The 22,982-nt window shown below is 41.9% G+C and overlaps 1 protein-coding gene across 1 annotated transcript in view; it reads left to right on the top strand.

Annotated features, from left to right (window-relative positions):
• Nucleotides 1-22,982, top strand: part of KLHL14 (kelch like family member 14) — a 57,940-nt gene that overhangs the window by 12,086 nt on the left and 22,872 nt on the right. Inside the window, exon 2 of the mRNA XM_056485695.1 lies at nucleotides 2,736-2,857. Coding sequence (XP_056341670.1) covers nucleotides 2,736-2,857 — 122 coding nt within the window. The remainder of the gene's footprint in view (nucleotides 1-2,735; nucleotides 2,858-22,982) is intronic.

The raw sequence follows: 22,982 nt of genomic DNA on the forward strand, positions 1-22,982 counted from the left end.
AAGTACCCATCTCCTTTTTTCCATTTGCAATTTCCCTGTGCTTTTGGTAGAGACTTTGCTGCCTATTAAGTTCTTACTAAACTTTTAGTAAAAGTCCCTATTCTTGCTACTTCTCATTTTAAACATATTTTAAAAATTAGTATTTTTTAAGCATACCAATATAGCAGCACTGCTCCTTCTCCAGAAACAGTAGCTTTTCAGGCTGTTTAGCTGAAAAAGTAATGTTAAGGATAGTTGCAACTGCCAAAGTCTGGAAACTCAGAGTTATATCTGACATTTCATTCTTCACCTTAACTATTGAGCCTTGGCCATTCATTGGATTTTCACAGTGCTTTGGAGTTAGAAGGGAGTTTTACAGATGAAAGATGAAAATCAAAATAAACTCCTTTATCAAGTAAACCTTGCAAGGGCATTCTGAATCTTACAATGCACGGGGAGTTGATTGTGATATAACATACAACACAGGAGGGTTGGAATAAACAATTCATTCTCTATCGTTAGGGATGGCCATGCATAACTGACTTATGGCTCTGGTTTGCTCTGCCACTTGTTACATGTGCAGTCATCCCTAACTCATACCAAAACCAGTTTATCATACTCCCATGTTGCATAGTTTTTATCAAATGTTCTCTCATTAAAAACTTTACTGGGGAGACTGAACATTAAAAGACACTGGCAGTGAGCTTTCCCCAGAGCTTGGTCTCTCTATGGAATCTGTGCTGACAGCGACATGAGATGGTTCCTGATATCCTACACAGCCACAGTCTGCTGGGCAGGTTACAGTCCTCATTTGGCAGCACATAGCAGGTGCAGTGCAGGCATCAGAGGCTGGCTTGTCAGAAAGACTGAAGGACTGCAGGGGCTCTTCCCAAGTCAGGGGAGAATCAAGGGGCAGGACAGCACTGAACAGTGTCACTGCCCCCATGGCTTAACTCCTGCACTGAGGGTTTTATTTCATCTGCTGTCAATTAATGACCTTCTCTGAGCCCTAAATCTGTTTAAAAAACAGATGAGGCCATATGCCAGATAGTTCCCTTGCCATCCTTGTCTCAGATGTCTGTAGTCTACAGTTGTCTTTGGGACAGCCATTTGACAAATTTTATTGTGGAGCATTGTGGGAATGCTGCCCTCAGATGTGTGTTCCCTTCCTGAAGGATGTTCCTTGTGGTTGGTGCGTGTCTACAGCACTGTCTAGCTCATCTTGCTCACTCTTCTCAAGAGGAGATGCAGTCCTGCTGCCAGTGTAAGTCGCTGGGTCAGCAGCACACATTCTAGGCTGGACTGAAGCCATGAGTGTGCCTCAGTCATGAAGCTCCCACTGCTGGAGTGCTCTGCTGAGGCTGGAGCTCCTGGTGGTGCTTTGACCCCACCACGAGCATCTCTGGTGTAGGCATTTGTTCGTGGTGCTCTGTGCCTTCTTGGCTGGGGTGGTTGCTGCAGACTGACACACAGAGTGCTGCACAGGTGTTGTCATGCCTGGAAAAACGGTGTTTGACAAGGGTGCTTTCCATCAAATGCATGGTCCCACTGCACATCATATGGATGGATGTTTTCCAGGCCATGTCACCTTCCTACCTAACAGGAACAGTTTGAGCCTAGGCCTTTATTTCAGTGTTATCTCACCCAAGCTGAGTATAACTGGTGAAAGTTCAATTATATGCAAAGTGACTATTAAAGCATCAGGGCTCATCTGGGGGTCTGGGCCTCCCCTCCAGTTTTCACTTACAATTGTGCTAAATCCCTTAATGCTGCAGAGAAATGGTACGTTCATCAGGTGGGGCATTGGAGGCCAGGGTGCAGATAACCACTTTTACTGCAGATGAGACATTGCAGTCCTGTTCTTAAGAACTGCCAGGCAGATTGGGAATCACGGTCACGGTTAATAGCAGCGAATTGCCAGCTCTTGATGGGTGGGTAGTCACTCCTTTCAGTGGTTGCCCCCTGGGGGAGAAGGTAGAAAAACAGAGGGAGGGAATTAGAGTGACTTTGCACAGTTGAGCAGGTTCATGCCGCTGGATCAGTGGCAAGCATTGGCAGGGCTCCACTCTGGGGAGGCTCACAACAACATCACAGTCTCATTTTTACCAATTGGTGTTGCTATAGCCAGTGGTGCACAGGGGGAGAGCAAAGACGAGGGGGGGAGCCGGGGGGGAGAATGAAAGCAAGAGTCTGGACTAAATTAAACAAACAAAAGTGCTTGTAAGTAGCATTTAACCCATAACCATTAGCCCAGTGCTGCTAATTGTACTAAACTATATATCTGAAGTTCAGTGTGTGATTAAAGAGTTGGCTCACAAACTCTCTGCATAACCTTAATTTTTTCAAGGTTCTTTGAGTGTAGAATGGCTTATAATAATGATTTTGACTAATACGATTTTTGACATGCAACTTTAATGCTTAACCTTAGTACAACTCCAGAGCATTTCATGTGTATTCAGCTGTAAAGAGTGATGATTTAAAGGGATAATATAAGAAAAAGGTCGTTCTAGAATGAACCTCTAACAAATTGCATAAAGGAAGCTTATTATTCCATGAGTAGAGAGATACGCAGCTTTTCTGATCATTTTTCTGCTTGGTTCAAGAAATTGTTGAGACATGATTGGGAAAAGAAACACAAAAAAATGAAATAGAAAACTGCAAGCAGTGAACATTCTTTTGATGGTTATGATTTTGTTGCCACTAAAAATGCTCCTCAGTAATGTGGTTGTTCATCTTTCCTCTTGTTTTGGGTGAAGAATTCGTTCCAATAAGAAAATGCTGTTATTGGTTGGAGGATTGCCTCCCGGACCTGACCGGCTACCCAGCAATTTGGTTCAGTACTATGATGATGAAAAGAAGACGTGGAAAATACTGACAAGTAAGTGGTTTATTTTTGTACAGTTGTCTTGATGAATTTAAAAACATGGTTAATCAAATTAGACACTTTATTGATTTGTTTCTCTTCAGAGATTTGTTTATGTATCACAAGGGGCTTCACAATGGAGCAATAAATTGAGATTGCAGAAGATGCTAATTTTATAATAGGATAGGCCTAAATTAACATTGGCTTAAAATCATTCCAGTAAGTTTTTTTTTTAAGTAAACTTGTAAGTCTTTAAAGCTGCAGCATGAACCCATGCATATTTATGTATATATGAATAAAATCTGGTTTAGGAAAAAAAAAAAAGGCAGTTTTTTCAAGACATTTTTCTCAAGAGTCAGATCCCTGGTAAGCCATAGTACTAGAGCACACCTTTGATTCTCTTTTGCATTTTCATTTCCTTCTTCCAGCTTTATCTGTTGTCCACAATCATTAAAGAAAGGTTTCCTCTGTACTACCCTGCGTCCATTGCTGACAGAAGCATTGGTGGAATATATCAGCTACAATAAACAGTGCATGGAGGCTGCTATCACAAAATTCTTTCCCAGCTTCTTTTAATAGTGGATTGGTTTTAGAGTAAGTATTTTGCCTCGAGCATCGAGATTTGGAACTTATTGTTATGTTGGTTGTGATTCCCACTCTGACTTGGTCATGGAATCAAATCATAGCTTCTTGAGTGCAGCAGGCTGTGTGTACATTAGTCCCCTTGTGGCTAAACTGGCTGCATTGGTCAATAAAACTAAATTTTAACTGTCAAAATTGCCCAAAGCAGTATAGATAAAATAATAAATGAGCAATTTTGATCCATAAATCAAAACCATACTTCTAAAACTGGACAACTGGTAAAACCTGGATTTCCTATTAGACCTGCTTTTTTTTTTTTTTTTCCCAGTAAAATATATTTTACAGAATTTTGTTCTTCTTCCTTGTCCAAAGCCCTATAATGGCATACATCCACATTATTATTACATGCATAGGTTAGGATGAAAATTGTTTTTAAATTGCTGTGATGCAGGACTTGAAATAATGCCCTTGCAGACTGATTTTTTCCCATGGAAGATTTAGGAGCCTTTCACAAAGTGGTGCCACATAAAGACTGTTTGGGTATAAATGACCTGAACTAATAGTTGAGTGTGTTGTGTAAGAATGACAATTACAGAAGGTTATATGAAGTGTACATTATAAAAGTTTACAGCATCTGTGCTAGGGGATATATTATGCTTCACATTTTTCAGAATAATGAGTTATGATTCCCACCTCTGTACACTACTTCTAAGAAAATTCTGAAGATGGTAAGTCAGTGAAAAAAATCAATGATACTGCCTAAGGCAGAATTGTCCAGGTGTTTTTTCATTTGCTGTGTCTAATCCAGTGGCTTAACAGGAGGGGCAGGAGGAGTGGATCTCTTGCTTCAAGATCTGAACTCTCAACTGAATTGAAGTAAAAAGCTTTTTTTCTGAATCCTAACTGCCTGTAGCTTGTCAGATTTTGTAAGAATGTAATTTACTCAGCTCCTGGTTATTTACATTGTATTGCAGTCTCCAAGGCTGTGGGAAACTACCCAGAGACAGGATACTTTAATGCTGTGGTTAAATGTCCACTCTAGTGTTGGAGTAACACCAGGTGTCTATGGTGGTGTTGAGAGATGCTTCAGAATAATTTTATGTAGAGCATTTAGTCTTTTCTGTGTTACCTTTAGAAATAGGGAAGAAAAGTTCTCTTTCCATTATGGTAGTGCACATAACATCCTATGCTGCAGTTAAAAACAAATTACAGTTGTCTTACAGTTATAGTCCTGGCCAGCTCGGGTTCAAGCACTTGCTGCTCAGCACTGAAAGTCCTGAAGGTCCCAGAATCTGTCTCAGTGGCTGAGACAAGAGCTGTCAAATACACAGCCCTCTCTTGACATGAGTAAACCTGTTCTTGCAAATCCTGCCAGAAAAGGATGCCCTCTTGGCCTGGGCCAAAGTTTGAAGAGCATGGAGGAGAATGCCTGTCTTTTCACACTGAAAAAGATAAAACATTAACAAGCATTATTTCCTAGAAAATATTTCACTACTCTCAAAATGGTAGCGATAATTATTAAAAAAAAAAAAAAAACAAAACCACAACCAAACCAAACAGTTTCAAAATAAGAGTTTCAAGAATCCCTCTTTTTTCTAATTTAAGAGAGAATGGGAGATAAGTCCAAGTAGGTCTGTCCTTTCTGTGAAACACTGAAGAACTACAGTGCAGGAGTATAGGGACTTGAAGAGCTGGGACTGGAAAGTCTTAAGGAAGACAATAAACTGTACAAGCTTAAAATGTAGTGGTGGTTCAGTGCAACTGAGGTGTGGTATCAACATAGTAAGACATTTGGAGGGGGGTTGAATTTAAGGACATGGTTCTATCTTTATTTATCATGTACTTTCTTGCAATTTAGGAAGGAGTTTTCGTTCTTTACCCTTTCACCTCTCTCTCTCAATCCCCTGTTGTCTTAACAGACATACTCAATCAGCAGCAAAGGCAGAAGATTTTTCTTCTGGCTTTTTTTTCCCCTTATTTAGATAGTGCTTTCAGTCCTGACATTGCAGTTCATTCTCAACTTGTCAGTGCAAATGAGGGGTTTGCTCCTTAGTGAATAGGAACAGAGTAAAAGCTGTGTCCTGCTCATGGGGTTCTGTGATGGGAAGCATTTCAATTCCTATAGTCTGGTATTTCATTTTATTACTGCCTTAGGTGTATTTGATTTCCTCCTGTTACAAAGTTTTTTCTTTAACCTTCTGGCCACCAATAGGCTCCCCCACACAACAACAAAATGCCACATTTTGCACTTAGAGGCTCACTGATCCGATGTATGCGTGCACAGAAATTCCCCCTCCCTTCTTCCAAACCCATTTATATTCCTCATTTTCTGCTCTCCGTGCCAGTGGCATTTGGGGGTAGGTATGGTGGGAAAGGAGCAAACACTCAATCCTGGGTGCAGTGGCAGGGCCATAGAGGAGGAGGTGGATGAGAGGAGCCTGAATCTCCTCTTGTCACTGAGCTGAGAGGAGCCCCAGCAGTTACTCTCAGGGTTTGCAGACCCGTTTGAGAGGGAGCTGCTTGCCTTTCCTGTTTCCTTCCCAGCACAGAGAGTGGCTCACTTGTCAGCACTCAGTCGCTTAGGGCTCTGTGTCCTGCCTTGTGTGATGCATAAGGAGCAGGGGAAGATCAGCCATCAGGAACTACTGACTCCATGGCACTGCAGCTGGAGCTGCAAGGACGGCTGCAGGTGGAGCAGCACGAGCTGTCGAGTATGACAGCTCAGCAGAGGAGCAATCTCATTTTGTTCCCTAGACAAGACTAGATCTATTGGCAGGGGATCCTGCCCACCTCTCTCTGCCTGGATAGCCAAAGCACCAAATGCATCAGTACTAATGGGAGTAATTCTAAAGGTATCAGGAAAACAACTTGCCTTGTTCATAGACCCAGGAGAGGAGGGGAAGCATGCACCCATTTCCAATTTTTTAATGTCATCATCTATGGGCAAGAATGCTATGGCTCAGGGGATCAGTAGATTTTTCACAGTCTAGTATTACTGTGTATTTTTCCTATCTGGTATTTCTCAGAGAGTTATTGTTTATGTGTTGACAACATAGAGGTAGAATAAAGAGGGGAAAAAGGAGTAAGTAAATGGCATTCTACAAACATTTTTTACCACCTAATTTTGCTTGATATGGGCACAGTCCTAATCTGAGAATATAAATAATAGTATGCACATCATAATGCGCACGTTGGTGTTTAATTTGAAACACTTATTGCACAGTTGTGCCTGAGAAAAGTCGAGGCTTTTAGAGACTTTATGGCAAAGTGCAGAAAATATCTGCACTGCATGGTTTCTTTTCCAGCTTGCCTACGTGTGCACAAACACCAGTTCACTTTTTAACTGGGTACTGCATAGGTCACATGGAAGCAACAGGCTGCCCTTACCCAGTGACAGAAATGGAGCAGCTGATGGGTGTGTGGCAGTCCTCAGTAACAGCTAAAGTTCTGCTCTGTTAATGGGTTTTCATTATTCCATGATATTTTGTAGTCTTCATAAGTACTTACTGGATGTGGGGCAGGGAGAGGGTCTCTGTGTCAGCACCTCATGCCTCACTGCTCAGAACCAGCCACTGCTGCTTGGGTTTTAATTACCAGTTATGGTCCTGCCAGGAGTCCGTGTTTAATTCTAGAAATCCTTTGGTTGTTTGTTTTAACTGCAACGTTTAAGTTTAATTAGACTTTAAGGAAGTGAAACTGTGTTTTGCTTGTTAGAATTATTCTATAATAATTGCAAAATCCAGAGCCTATAAAGATTTTTTGTGTTCAGAATTGCATAGCTTTCCCAAAAACCCTACTGCTAAGGCAATGATGTATTACTTTCACTTTCATTATATGTTTTTAATCAGAGCGTGACTTCACACTAGACAAAGCGATGCTTTATGCATGGTCTCCCTTGTTTTTTGCTAAAATCTTTTGACATGATTAATTTTACTTTAATGCTTTTGTCTTGTTGTAATGGTAAGGATGATGGGTATAAACCAGGGCACAAAAATACATGCTTTTCTGTCATAATGCTTCTAAGCATTTAAAAATATATTAAATGAAAGAAAAAAGTATCACAAGAGAATGATCTAACTGGAATTAAATTTCTTGCTATGTGAACAGAGAATGCAAGAAATAAATAAAAATGATGCAGTCATTGTTTTAGGTGAGGTTTTTTTGTGGTTTTTTTCTATAGCAATTTATCCATCTGTCTGATTAGAAGAGAAGTTGTGTCTTACAGGTTTCTAGATATACAGCAATTCCTTCCTTCAATCTAAAATTCCTTTTTCTCTGAAGTACAAAAGGCAAAATATTGGAAGCATTACTGAACTCTTATATGGCATGTTCCATCCATATGAAGCTGCAGCAGATACTGTTTTTCTATCAGTATTTTTTCAATAAGATGTTAATTGTAACATTGCTTAACTTGCCTAGTTCACCACATCATCTGGGTAAACCACAGAGAGAATTCAGTGAATGTCACAATAATGTCAAATATATGCATGGGCCATAATGCATTCATGCTTAGGGATTGCACTAGGTTTGGATTTTAATCCAGTAAAAGCCAACATCATTGTCTAAAGAGAACTGTCGCATGTGTTTTTGGGAAAGACAGGGAAATATCCAGAAAGTTGCCAGACTGGAGAGTTTAGTCAGGATGACCAGCATCCCTTTTCAGGTTTCTTCTTCTCCTACTTATCCCTCCGTCTTTTTTTCAGTTTGTCTTGGCCTTCCTGCCCTTTTCTAGGTATATTTAAGTCAGCTGTGTTTGGTCAATGTGCAAAGACAAACAGTGAAGCAGGCACTTTGTTTTCCTTCCCAATCCCTCTCCTTCCTGCCAGCAGCAATCACACAGTGTTAAAGAGTTGTCATCTTCACCTGATTCCCCGACCATAATGAGCAGCCAGAAGCCTTTCTATCCTTGGGACTCTGGTAAAGGCAGTCCAGCTTTTCCTTCCTTCCCCAGGTTGGCTGTGCTTTCATTTTTACATGAAGCAGTCCCCTGCAGGTAGTCTGGTCTGAATACAGCATGTGTTATTTCTGTCATTTTGACTTTTTAAATTTCCCTTGGATATGTCCTGTGACAGTGCAGCAGTCCTCCATCTTCAGTGACAACATTTTTGCATGTCAGTCAGCATTTAGGCATACTGATGGTTCTTAAAACCCTTTGAACATCATTATTTATGTACTTTATCCAAGGGGAAGTCAAGTAAAAGGAAGGTAAAATGGTTTACCTCAAAGTCAGCATCAGAGAACCTGGGTCACTCCAGTCCCCAACCTGCATTGTTTCTGCTGGAATGGGTTATATTTCTTTTCTCCATGTTTTCTTTGGCAGTTCTAAGGTGCTCAGTTGTATCAGCCTTTCCTTTACTCAATGATACTTTGTCTTTCCTGAGCAAATTAATAACAAAACTCATGCTCCTCTTTTTCTGAAATGTCTTTGGAGTCTCTGAGAACTTCTCAATCCTTCATGTGTTGGAGTGTTTTATCCAGTTTTCTATTTTCCAGGTTGGCTACTTATAAGACAAGCAGTATGATTATAGCTCACATCGGAGGTTCCTGGGAGAAATTTTCAAAGGCTCAAGTGTCAGTTTGAGTACTACTAGATGCCTAGCACACATTGTGCCTTTGGAAATGTGGTGTCTTTCAAGTAAATACATTCATCTGCTGTAAAGCTTTTACCTTTTTGAAGAATGATAGTGTATTAGAAGGGAAGTTTCCTCCTTCAATTTACCCCACAACAACTGGTAACTGAATAAAAGAAGTGATGTTTGCAAAAAATGTATGAAATCAGATGGACAGGTTGTTTTGATAAATGCTTGTTCTCATTTCTTTGTCCCTCTCCTTCTTTTTTTTTTGTACTTGTGAAAATAGTGCACACTTATGTTAGTCAAAAATGTGTCCTGACGAGCACTTCTTGGCAGCCCTGATAAATTTAATCTCTCCTACTCCATTTATCCAGCAGTTGGGGATGCTGCAGCTTCTGCTTCAGTGCTGTGTCAAGGATGGTTTCAGCACTGCATTGAAAAGCTTGAGCAAGCATTAGCATATTGCTAAGCCAGTAGTCTTTATATTACCCACTAGGCAGGTTTAATAAATGTGGTGGATGTATGTAGAAGTTGTACATGTACACGTATGCACATGCTTCTGTGTATGTTCCTTAAAGAAACACATGGATTGCACTGAAAGCTCATTTTAAACATAAATTCCATCTATATTTTTCATCCTTATACTTAGACCTTTTATAAGGTTCAGAAGCAGGAAAATATGGTCACAAAGGAAGAAAGACACACACAGAACTTGGCTGATTGGTATGACTACCCAGCTTTAAGCCTGGATTTGGGAGATAAATTCAAGGTGGCCAATAAGCCACATGTCTTACACCTACAGGGAAGTAAGAATATAGAAGTGAGGAACAGAAATACAGTGAAGAAGATTTTTTTCACATGTGACATGGCAGAGGTTAACCACAGCTCCCATTCTGAGGGTGCTGTGTGGGAGTTGAGCTGTGCAAGTGCCATTAATGGTGCACGCCTGCAGATCTGAGAGCAGGGCAGAGCTCTGAGAATGACTGAAGCAGAGCAGGTGGAAACATAGCAGGTTCTCACAATGATTGCTTTATTTATGTGTTAAATATTATTTACTTCTGCACTGCCATTTGAGATAACTTTCAAGAAATGTCAGCCCTCTTTGTGCACGTTTTTGTTTTTGATTACGGTGTTGTCAGCTTCTCTGTTTACACCAGTGTTACTTGATTGTTTCTTCTGTTCCCTGTGCCTTACTTGAAAATGTGGTGTGTTGTAAATTCTGGATAGCTTTCTATTCCTGTGTTCCCAGTCCCTCCACATCTTGCTGTAGTCTATCTTTGAAACAACTCTTTTCACTGCATTCAGTCAGTCTGTGCTAAAGCTCTCCACAGTCTTTCAGCTTCTCTTGGCTACTCTCTGTCTTCTGTTATGAACTTGTGAGCACCCACCTCTGTGGAAACCATGTGTTCATTTCTTCTTGCATACACAAAGATGCCTGAATCTACCTACTCATCTTCATCCTCAAAAATGCCATTGGCAAACTGTTACAGGGGAAATCCACAAGTGTGGCCTGAATGTCCTGTTCCCTGCCTGTGCTCAGCCAGGACCCTCTGTGTTTGAAAGCCTGAGTGGGGTGAGAGAACAGGACACAACCCCTTCTGAGACACTGAGGGGTTCCCCTTCCTCAGGCAGGGTGCTGAGGCTCAGGAAGAAGGCAGCAGGTGTAAGGCAGATGAGTTACCCCATGATCAGTGCCATTTCCACAGCAGATGCTGCTGTGGGGACATCTTACAAAGAAAGGTGCTGACTCCACACCTTGCTACATCCTTTAAGGGCATTCTTTGACTCAAAGCCTTCCTCCTGGATCACAGAGTTACCTTTTTCCAAGTCATCTTTTGAGTTACTTACCTTTACAGATGGCTTAAGGATGACAGTTCCATTTTGCAGCAACTTCTACTTAGTTCCAAAGCAAAATGAAAAAAAAAATACAAATGTTTTGGCAAAACCATAGTCACATCAGAATGTCCCTTCTCAACATCTCTTGTAGAAGAGGGCTGCAGTTAGAGCACAATTTTTTAGCTTGTGAATTCTTCATGTATGTCCCAAGGGGTATTTCACAGCTCCACCAAAGAAAGTTTTGTCAAACTTTGCAAGGCTAACTGCAAACCAGAAACTGCTTAAGCTACAAATGACAAGTTGCTGTGACTTCACCAGGTGATCAACAGAATGTAGATATGTGGGCTTAATGTCACTGTAGAGGATCTGCAACATTCTGAGTCCATCTCAGCCTGTATCTGTCTGCTATGTACATGTACACACATCTGGTCTAGTAGGACCTGGGAGCTGCATTTTCCTGTATTCTGTCCAAAGCAAGTGTCCCACCTGGCTAGATACAGATTTCAGTAAAGTCACATAATTTCTACAGTGCCAAAATGCTGTCAACAGACCTGTTTGTGTAGGTCCCTCAATATTATTTGGCCACTGTCTCTAAAAAATCAACCATCTGGAGTAATTTTAACACAAAATTATATCTCATTGTGCAAATTCAGTGCTCCTTGCAAACATTGCTTTCTGTTTTTTAGATGATTACAGGTAAAATGTGTTTATCCTTGCCTATGTGCTCTGGGATTTATGTAGCAGGAGCTAGGCATGTATGGAGATGAAAATGAACTCAGGTGTGTTTCTAGTTTCTTACTTTGGAAAACATTCCCTTTTCCAGTGGCTAATGTGGCATTTATGTAAAATGGGTTGCAAACAGGATGGCAGAACACTGCTAGCTGGATAAAATGTAATAATAAAACCTCTCATTGAAATCTTCCGATTTCTTTGAGAAATTGGTACATTTTATGAATTTTCTCATCTCAAATGTTCTTAAAAGGTACTTTCCTTCCCAGAAATGTTTTGTACACAATTATTTGCAGTACAGATTTCTGAAGCTTGCCTTAGCTTTCTCCATTTTTCTAAGTTTTTAGTAGTGAGAAATGAACATTTTGCACCCTCAACTTTATTTACTGTTGTATGTTCTTACTGTGTTGTAGAGGCTCATTGTTCATAGGAAGTCATTCTCTTTTCAATTTTCTCTTTTCTCAAAGCTTAAGTTCCTTTCTCCCTTCCCTTCCTCATCCCTTTCCCCTTCCCTACTGACCCCCACCTTCCCTCTGTTCAAGACAGAAATAAAATTTATTACATACTTGAGAAGGGTTTTTCTAAGCTTTCTGTCTCATACCAGGTGGTGTGTGAGCTACTGCTTTGATTTAACTGAGTGCTGGAGTATCTGCAGGAACAGTCTAATATGTCTTTACAGGGATGGATTTTGTATGTTGTTTTGTCATATTTATATATTGTGATTCTACTCCTAAATGGGGATTGTGCTACTATACAGGGTATGCAACTGCAGAATGACTGTTCACACCGAGAAAAAAAGTGTTAACAAATTGAATAGTAATGAATTAACCTGCAGAAAAAGCATTTTGCCCTAGTACACAGAAACCCTGCATAACTAGAGCATATAATTTTAAATGAAGCAGGCTCTAGGAATGCCTCAATGGATGTGATGTCGACAGTAGCTCATAATTCATGGATATGAATTATGGCTGAATATCAGGAAAAAACTTCCTGACATTGAGATCTATTAGGTTGTGGAATAATCTCCCATGGGAAATGGTGGAAGTCCCATTGCTTATGATCAGATTGAGCACTGGGAAAGGGACAAATCCTGGCCTGGCCTCAATCTTTTAGGGCAAATTAATTAATTGCTTTAACATATGCCTTCCCATCAGTCTAGACAAGTGGTCTCTCCTGGTATTTGCCAGGCAGGAGCAACAAAGGCAGCTGTAGTAAGAGCTGCCCTTCTTGCCCCACAGCTGTGCTGAAAAAAGGGTGCCTTGGAGCCCCTCCAGAGCTGTTCTGGAGAGTTCCTCTGATGGCTTCTTGGGGGCTGAGTGTGAAATAACCTGGGCTGTGATTTGGGCATGGAGTGGTGGCTGCTTTCCTGCTGCAGTGCCCTGGACTGACCTGCATGTGAGGGCTTAGGTGGGTGAGCAAGCCCAGCACCCCAGCTGTTTGGCATGAGAGATCCCACTCAGGATCCTCAGGACCACGACAAGGAATGTTTTCCACAGCAAACTCCTGTTTTCCATGCAGTGGGCAAGCCCACCTGAGCATTCCCTGGGCTCAGCAAACACTCAGTGGCTGATGCGAGCCTGTCGTTTGCAGCAACAAATTATCTGTGACTGAATCATTTTAAATATCCCCATTTTATTACAAGTAGATAATGTGTTTAATGCACACAATTTAGCTTTAATTTGGAGGGGAGAAAGTCTTCAACTCTTGAGATGTCTGTGGCTGAAACTGTTAAATCAAGCTTGTTTCCTTGTGAGCAGAAAGTGCCAGTAAATGCAAGAGATGGTTCTTCAGTGATTACATTAATGTATATGAGTAGGCCAATGCTTTGAGTTCTGATTTTTTTAACTATATATATAGATTGAAAAAAAGGTTTGACTCCAAAACTTGCTAGAAGGTGGTAAATGTTCCTCCTAAGTACATTATCTAAGCAGCAAAGGAAAAATTGAGAGAGAGGTGTGCTTGCATCACTTTGAGGTGGGGAGGCTTGGCAAATTATGTTGTTAGAAATAATTAAAATATATTTAAATAGAATTACCATGATGAGTGATGTAAGAGCCGTGTTTCTTCTCTTCTCCTCCCTCCCCCCCAGTTTTACATGCAGCATAACAAAGTGTGTGGCTCCAGTCTGTACTGAACAGCAGCTGCTTGCTTGCTGGTCAAGAATTGCAGCTGCTATGTGTTCACAGCCTTAACCAACATACACACCATATGTAAAAGATACTTTTCTGGTTGAAGTGACATGAAAGGAATGTCAAAGAGCTGCAGGATCAGAAAGACCAAACCAGATTTGTTTTTTTTTTCCTTGATTATAGACTAACAAAAAAGTCCAATTAAAAAGAAGTCTTCTGCCCTCATGCATATGAAAGGCATTGTGCAGGCATAACTAGGCAGAATTTGACTCCCAAATTAACTCATTTGCTGGATGCAAAACTGAAAGAAAAATCCTTATGTCCAGTTTATAAGTGTATATAATGAAAAACTGCAACAGCAGAAAAACGTATTCATATTATATCTGTAATTCAGCAAAGTATTAATCACACTGATGTTCAGCAGCCTGTTTAAATACATGCTTAAGTACTTTACTAAGTACTGCCTGTAAACAACTCTATATGATGGTGCATTAACATAGGACAGAGTTTATCTATACACTCTCTCCAGAGGACTGCAATTATTTTAAGTACCATGGCAGCCAGTAGCACAGAGCTGGATGATCCGTGGTGTCCAAATCCCAGCCTTCTGGCTGGTCCCTGTGCAGCCCTTGTCTCCCAGCTGCATTACCACTAATGTCTGCACAAGCTCGTTTAAACTCTGTTTTATTCAGCAGAATCACGGCTGCTGGAATCAGCTGGGCATTTACTGGCTCCCATTAACTTCAGCTCCAGGAAAGAGAGGCATGTTCAGGGCAGAGATGTCCCATGTAAGGGTTTATCCAATACTCAAACCTCCAGCTTAAGTCCTGTCAATGTGCAGGATCTTTTAGGGGCTTTCTGCACCAGGACATATTTCACCCAGCAAGATTGGAGCCACTGTCCTTCTGTCAGCTCCCATGCTGTCTCTAGCACTGCTCCAAGAAATGATCACTTCAGCACTCAGAAATTTGATTTTTCTTAACTGCAAAGATTTACAACATCAATAAAGCCCTGACATAACATCCGTTTTCCCGAAGCCATGACTTGGCTTCACTCCAGCAGCTTTATTTTAGCAGCCTGGCTTTTCCTCAGAGAGGCAAGGCTGCCTTGGAAAGGGGATCCCCCCAGGTAAAGCATTGGTGCCCACCTGAAGTAGTTGTAGTCACTTCAGAGCTTTCATTTGAAACTTTCAGTATTGAAATAATAATTCATTGTCATCAGAGAAAGTAACAGAGGGAAAAGTGTTCTGGCTTTACATGGCACGAAGCAATGCGTTCAGTAGGAATGAAGCTACATCTTGACACCATGTCTTTTTAATTCTTCATCTGAAGTCCCTAATGACCTTTTAGCAGCATGCAAAAAATGTTCTTGAGGGCTCTGTGTTTCCCTTGAGGCTCAGGTTTTCCAGGGTGCTGAAGGTCAGGTCTCAGTGGCTGCTGGAGTGGCCCAGGGGTGCAAAGCCAGGAATGGGAATCCTCTTCCTCTTCATAAAAGCAGGGCTGCAAAAGTAGCACCAGAGTGGGAAATGAATGATTACACACAAGTTTTGGGTGTCAGGAGCCCTACAGAGGGTGCAGCTGGGGTTGAGGAGTGACTGGTTTTGGGTGTTGGGTTGGACAATGAGGGCAGACACCAGAGCTGCTCATGAGTCCACAGCTGGAATCCTTCTTGGGTGGCCTCCAGAGGCTGATGCAAAAATGTCAGGCAAGTGTAGGAAGAAAAAAAAAACCAACACAAGCAAAGGAGAGTCTGGGCTATTAGAGGTAAGCACAGAGAACAATGTGGACCAAATTCATATCACTCTGTGAAATCTATGGGTGAAATGTAATAAGAATTTAATGTCTGTTCTACTTACAAATGATAAATGATTTGTGGTTATCTAATAGAGCAACCCACAGACAGATACTAAAAACTGGGAAGAAATATTCAATTTACCCATTTTTGATGATTTATATATGCCTTTTTAATGCATTTTGTTCCTGCCACTGGTGGATAGATATAGTACCTACTGAACCTCAGGCCCTTGACCAGCTGGGACCTTTGAAACAAAGGAGAACTTGACAGCACACCAGTTGGGGCTAGGTCAGTAACATGAAGTTAGTTCAGTTATCACTGTGCTACACCATAACAATTTCAGTACTCACAGTTCTACCCTGGGACTGTCCCCTCAGAGCACAACAATAATGCTGCCCTTTGTCATGTGCCCAAATAAAGTGTAACTGAGCACCTAGTTCTGATTACTTAAGGGAATTTGTGCAGAGTTACATTAGATGTGCTGCCAGCAGCTTTATCTCTGATCTTGCACATTTAGTATATTAAGACAAAGCTGTGTGATTCAACTGATTGTTTTCAAATCTGAGGTTTTGATCTTGTGGTTGAAAATTAAAAGTCAATTGAAAGCAAATTGAGGAAAGTAAATTGAAGGGGCATCAAGCATATGTAGTGTCTTGAATGTAGTGGTCTGGCTTGTAATTTTTGAAAATGTTTTGAGTTACCAGCACTTGTACTTTAGAGTAGAGAATAAATAACTAAGCCTTCAAGGTAATATGAACTGAAGACAAAAGTTTTGTAAAGTTGCTCAGTATTAGTTTTTATCAAAATTATGTTTATGCACCCTAGTGTTGCAATAGGAATGAATTTATTTGGGAAGATCCAGTGAAATAGATCTCAGCAAGTGTCCCAAAATCGTTTTTGCAGTCATTCAGATGTTCCACATACTGGAGAACACCAAGAAGTACTTCATATCAGAAAACAAAATAAATCAGAGGGTTTACCATTTGAAAGCTTATATACATCTGATCATATGGATCATATGTGTCTTCACAGACTTAATGGCTAAATTTTGACTTTAAGGGCTCTATGGAATTTTAACGAAGTTATTTCTGCAGTAAATATCCCATACTGCTTCTTGGGGTATGTACAGTCAGTGCAAAATTTCAGAGTTTTAGTACTGTGTGAGTAGGGTACACTGGCATCAAGAGTTGCTATCATCAGCTCATTTTGCAGATGGTTGCTATTCTTGTTTGTTTGTCACCTGTGGAAGTTTATTGAGTCTGGATCTTTTGTAATTCTGTTGTGGCCACAGGATTACAAGAGATCCAGCTGATCTGCTTTTCCCCCAGGTAGCACCTGGTAGTTGAGCCACCATGCCTGCTAGTGCTCTAAGTGGTTACAAATGTGAGGTAATACGTGCTCATTTAAACAATGTAATCAGTGCTTAAGGTAGTTTAAACTAGTGGCTTTTTCTAATTGTGAAAGGCTATTACCACAGCCCAGCTGGTAAGTGGTGACTTCTTCAAGCAGTGCTACACCACAGCAATAGTGTTTATCATCTGTTCGTGCTCTGTAGTATGAACCAAAACTGTTTGTATCAGTAGTAACCTAATTTGTGTAAAAACACATTTATTTTAGCCAGATGTGGATCAGCAGTCTCCATATTAATATATATGATCAAATGCACGGCACTTGGGATTATATTCTATCTATTAATTTATATAAAGACTGCAAACTCCTTAGGCAGGATCAGTCTGCATTAATGTCTAGGAGTGATGCACTGCACATTTTATCAGCATTTTTGCAATGAATTAAAAAAACAACAGCTCAAATGCACTTTCTTATTTTATTTCCTTTGTGCTTCTTTTTCTGCCACATTTTTTAAATCTGCTTCTCTTTGTGGAAGTCCATATTCATCAGGAATGAAAGTGAACTTGAGTTTTCACCTGCAGGGTAGGTGGCAGGACACACTGTTGGGCAGGCACATATCTGTCTACCTGTGCTCCTCTCCCAGTTCACAACTCAAGTGCAATCCTGCCAAATTCAAGTGCTGCACTGCCATTTGGGTGTACCCCTGCATGTGAGTCTTTCAAGGGAGTTTTTGAGATACTTGCAGGGAAATCAGTCTGTGCAGAATTATCTGTGGCAGACTGCAAAATCCAAGTTGTTGCATTGCTGGGGTAAAGAGGAGAATGGTTGGTGTGGTTACCCCTGCCTGTACTGCTGCCCTGTGTTAGGAGCATCCCCAGCAGCTGCTCCTCTGCTGAGCAGGAGGACTTTCCCCATTCATACCATACAAGGAAAAGAAAAGACTGACTCCAAAATCATCCTGGGTTTTTGCTCTCCTTCTCTTGGCCATGGAGAAGGAGTTTGTAGGAGCTTACAAGGCTGGGCTAGGTCATGAGAGGGTACTGTGCAAGGGATCTGGGATGTTGGTATTTTTGTGGGAAGCTGGAAGAAGCTGGGTGTTGGGAAGGAGTGTTTGGTTATAGACAGGTTTAATATAAGTATTATTGGAATGGATGGTGCTTTCAGAGGGACAATTCTTCTTGTAAGCTGCTGGGTGAGAGAAAGCACAGTTCAGCAGCAGTGGAAATGCAGGTAAATACAAGTCCCTTCACTCCTTCCTGGATGGACTAGAGATGCTTCAGCTTCATCATGCCTTCCCCAAAAGTTCATTCTTTGTTCAGGAAGATGAGAAGAGAGCTGTAATCTGGCCACCATTATGCAGTTCAGTTGGGGACTGAGTAAAGCACTGGTTTTCCATTGGAAAGGACTGACTCTTTTAGAAAGGATTCTTTTTTCCCTTTAGTTCTGTAGTTATCTTTTTGTGTCACAGTTTCCTCACGTCCTCTTTCCTCTTCCTTACCCGTACTGAGGGAGCACGCTCTTTGCTGAAAGCCAGCATGTTGTTTTTACCCAGCTTGCAGATCAGTATTAAGAGAGAGGGGGGGAGAGGTTTGGTGGTGTGTTGGTGGGGACGGGAGCTGTGCCTGCTGTATTTCACCGGGATTGGGGCACAGAATAGAAAAGCAGATGTGTGTGGCTGCCAGAGGAATGGCTGGGTGTTCCTGAGCAGTCTGGCTTCGAGGATCTGAGACAAGGCGAGGCAAAGCAGGTCGGAGCCGGAGCAGCTGCCCTGCCCATTGCTGGGCTCAGCACCAGCATTGATGCTCCGAGCGCTCCCGGGCTTCGTGTGCTCCCTTTGATTTCTTGCCTTTCACGCCGAACACGAGGAACAAGCAGAAGTTCACTGCCTGGGAGGAAGCTGGCAGTGCCTTTTTTCTGCGCTGTTGTTTTTCGGTCGGCTGCAAAGCCCGAAGCCGGGAGGTGCTGGGGACGCCGCTGCCGGGCCGGGAGCCGGCACAGCGCACCCCATCTAGCGGCTCGGCCTCTCACTGCGGGAGGGAAGGACTGCGGCAGGGGAGGAGGAGGAGAGGAGCAGGGCTCTGCAACTCCGGCCGGGGGCTTCCTGCAGGCTTCGGGCTCCCCGACCCCTGCGTGGGTGAGCTGGAGCAGCGGGAGGGTGTGCGCTGCCTGTCAGACCCGGGGAATCACAGCAGGGACTGCGCCCAGCTTGGGAAGTGTTAGCGATACTAACCCTCTGGAGTTAAGAAATGTGAGAATTAAGCTGCCTCGGCAACCTTAATTCGGCCTCTGTTTGCATAAGCACTGAGATAAAATCTCCAGTGATATCACACACTATTCTTTGTCACACGTCAGTGCACAGAGGGGACTGCGCTGAATTCCTGCTCGCAGAATTTCTCCTCTGGTGTGCAGCAAGTAGATCCTGTCTGTCACATGCTTCTGAATATTCTTCAGAAGACAGAATTCTTTCACTAGGTTTTCTTCACAGACTTCACACCAATGTCCATGCTTCATGGACATTCATTTTGGTATGCTTGTACCGTCCTCTTTGTGAGGAGCACTCTCTATCATTGTTCCCATTTTGCAGATGAGGAACAGAGGTGCAATGTGATTAAAGTGAAAGGTATCCTTTATTTTGGGGTGCCCATTTCAAGACCCCCTCAGACCTTGCTTTCCAGATGGCCTCTCCCACCTACCTCTGTTACAGCACAGAGCGTTCTGTGTATCGGGCACAGGGATCAAATCAGGCTCTCACAGATAATTAGTGTTCTCAGAAAATGGGTAGCTGTAGGGGGAAAAAAAAAAAAAACCAGTTTAAACTAAAATGAAAATATACTTTCTTTTCAGGATCATTTTTCTGCTAGATTCTTGCTTTGAAAGGACTCACTGGTGGGTTCCAAGGAGAGACTGTGCTGGCATGAGGAGTGCCTGGATTGCCTGGGCTGTAAGAGGGACAGGGCCACAGCAGCCCTGGGTTAAACTCATTTCAGTGGTTTGGTGTTATGTGATCTGAGATTGGAGTTTCACAACCATTACAAGCTGATCCAAACTGGTGCTGCTGCTAATTCATCAGTTCTTCCTTTCTTGTGGCCTTGCACTCCTCACTCCAATTTGTGTGGCCTGGCAGGGAAGCCTAGTGGGGAACAGATCAGGTTTAAACTCAATGCACCTTAAAAAAATAACATGGTTTCTCAGTTAATTATTTCTTGGTTAACGTGTGCATGGGCCATCACAAAGAATGATGGATCTGAGACAAGAAGGTGCTGCAGTGTTTTTTGCAGTGGCAGTTTCCACAGACCTCTGGTGTGCATGGGACTGGACCTTCAGGGACAAGGTTCTTCTGGGAATCAGGAGGTGTAGACATGACTGGGTTCTACCCAGATGTGCTGACAGCAGAGGAATGTGAAGACTGCAGGACTTAAGAGTTCTGGATCAGTATGTGCTGCTGTGTTTGCAGATTTTGCTGTCTCTTCCTTCAGTCCCAGCGCTTTTGCTGTGACCCCTCTGACCTCTCCTGACCCATCCCTGCCCTTTTCACTTCCATTCCCTCTTCAGTTCAGTCTCCACCAGAACCTGGTCCAAGCCAAGTTTGCTAGCACAGAGAGTCCCAGTTTTGTTCATGCAGACTCTGTGTTTCAGTCCTCCTTTCCTTCACCAAACTAACTGAAAATTGTACCTTCCTGAACAATTCTCTTTGCAAAATAAATGTCTTCAACAAAAGATGCAAGCCATTTGAGGATGCTTGCATTAAATATATTATTATAAAATACACAATTAGGTATATTTTAAGTCTTTGGGATTGGTCACAACAGCTTTACTTCAGTCTACTGTCTGTGTTGAATCCAGCAGTGCCAGCATGGCAAGTGATTTGAATTCACCTGACCTTTCATCCTCTTTGTCAGCAGTCCATGACCATGCACTAGCGTGTGATTTGTGAATTATTTGTGATTCTGTGTGAATCTGGTTCAGCCCATGAATTTTGACACCTCTTGATTTAAATAGCAGCTACTTGTGCTGTGATACTCAGCTTGGATTTCAGTTCTGACAAACGTGGTTTTCCATCTGTTTCCTGACTGGATGCTTTAGGAATTCACAAAAGGTTTCTCAGGGGTATGAGCACTTACATGGAGTGAATTTTTTAGATTGTTATGAGTAGGCTTCACAACACATTTTTCACAGCTGTTTTTTAATGAAAATATTAAACAGTACTGTTTTCATACAAAGCAGAAGAAAAATAACATAAATTTAGTCCACATCTATTAATGTATCTTTTTTTCAGCTGTTCATTCTGATTTTGTCTTCTGTGTACTGATTTACAAAGTAAATCTGTTCAAATTTTATCTAAGCATGCGGTTTTGCTGCCTAGGTAATTTCCTGCCCTGAATTTGAAAATTTTCTGTGGGTCTGTCTCTCCCTCCCTTAGGAGCTCAGCTGTGGAAAGAAGTCTAGGAGAGGAACATTTCTGCCTCGTTTCTTTTGGAGGAACAAGTCTCTGGTGTTACCTAATTTATGTGGTTCAATTCCTGTGCTTCCTTCTGTATTTCTTTTTGTCTAGCTACTATGTGGACAGTCCTGCTCCTGCATGTTGGGATTGGGCATGCTGAAAGTTAGGCATGTCGGAGTTTCAGGCTTTTCTTCAGATACCCATATGAAGAATAGATCTTCTGGAAAAGCAAGATTTTTTTTTTCCAGGTGGTAGGCATTGGATGGATCCTTCCACCATCTTCTGCTTTAGGTCTAGGTGCTTTAGGTATAGGCTGGACTTTCTTGTAAATAAAACCTTTTGTTTTCAAACACTGAAGTATTTAAAATGAAAACTTGAAAAATCTGTTGCAGTGGATTTTAGCAATGAATTCCATTTTATCTGTTATGAATGAACTATGAACTTAGGTGTATCAAAGCTGCTTTTTTAATAGGGTGAAATATGGGTATATCCTTCCTCCATGTAGAGTTTTCCAAATGGAAAATCACATTCTTCTTTCCCTGGAATGACAAAACTCTAAACAACTCTAAAATAGTATGCCAGTCAAGAGCTGAGAGCAGAGTAGGAAGTAGAGAGACTGAGAAGATTCTGGAAGATGGGTTTTTGGGGTGGTAGGGGCCAAGTAAATATTGCTGCTGCTGAATGCCTTTAAAGAGTTGAGTCCCCAAGGAGCATCAACAGGATCCAGCCAGGGAAACACAAGGAGGGGCTGTGATTGTTGTGAGCTTGGGAGGTTGAGGTGAAGGAGACCAGGAGAATGTGTGCATCTCAAGGTCAGGTAGAAATTGGGCCATAAATGGCTACAGCTGGTCCCAAGCAGTTGGGCATTAACACACCATTCCTGGCTACTGCTGGAGAAGGGAATGCATGTCCTTGAGCTGACATCTTGGAGAATCTGAAAGCCCCCAGTGGGAAAAAACAGTATTTCTTTCCAGAGCTTTCTAGCAAGACTGCAGTGGTTTTCTCCCATCAGGGACTGTTCATCATTTCGTCCATGAGAAGCTTTTGTTGTGCAAAATGTCACATCATGAGACTGTTATGATGTGACAAGATGTCATTTCCCAGGAATACATTTCGGGCTCCACTTCAGTGATTGTAAACCCAGGCCTGAGTAGGTACACAAGATACTCTACTGGGGAGCAACCATCACTGAGGTAATATTGCATAATTCTTGGTGGTGGACAAGGGTCTCCTGATAAATGGCCTGTGGAAATCTGTGGGGCATCTGGATGGCAAGGGGCAGCCTTCATCAGGTAGGTGGGTAAGCAGGGAGTAATAAAACAAGAAAAATTGTCACTTTGAACCCTCCCACATGCATTACAACCTCTGCTCCAAGTTGTGACAAGGTTTTTGGTGTATTCACTTACATGAGCTTCTCAGACCTGCAGCAGCAGCTCAGCTGCATGGAGTCATTCCCGTGGGGAAAGCAGCAGGGGAGCACAGCAGAGTGTGTAGGTTTTCTGTGCACTTCATGAGGAAGATTGTGTCAGGTTTTTAATACAGGAACATCAGTTTTTAAGGTGGGAGTGCAGTATTTTTCTACTTATTTAAACACTGTTAATCCAAGTAGGCAGCTTTATTCAAATGAAATCCAAATGAGTGCTTGCAGCTTTGAAAATGTGTGGATAAAATTTGTTCATGCAAACAACCAAATATATATGTTGCTG

This window comes from Oenanthe melanoleuca, chromosome 2 (genome assembly GCF_029582105.1).
Source record: "Oenanthe melanoleuca isolate GR-GAL-2019-014 chromosome 2, OMel1.0, whole genome shotgun sequence".
Classification (NCBI taxonomy): domain Eukaryota; kingdom Metazoa; phylum Chordata; class Aves; order Passeriformes; family Muscicapidae; genus Oenanthe; species Oenanthe melanoleuca.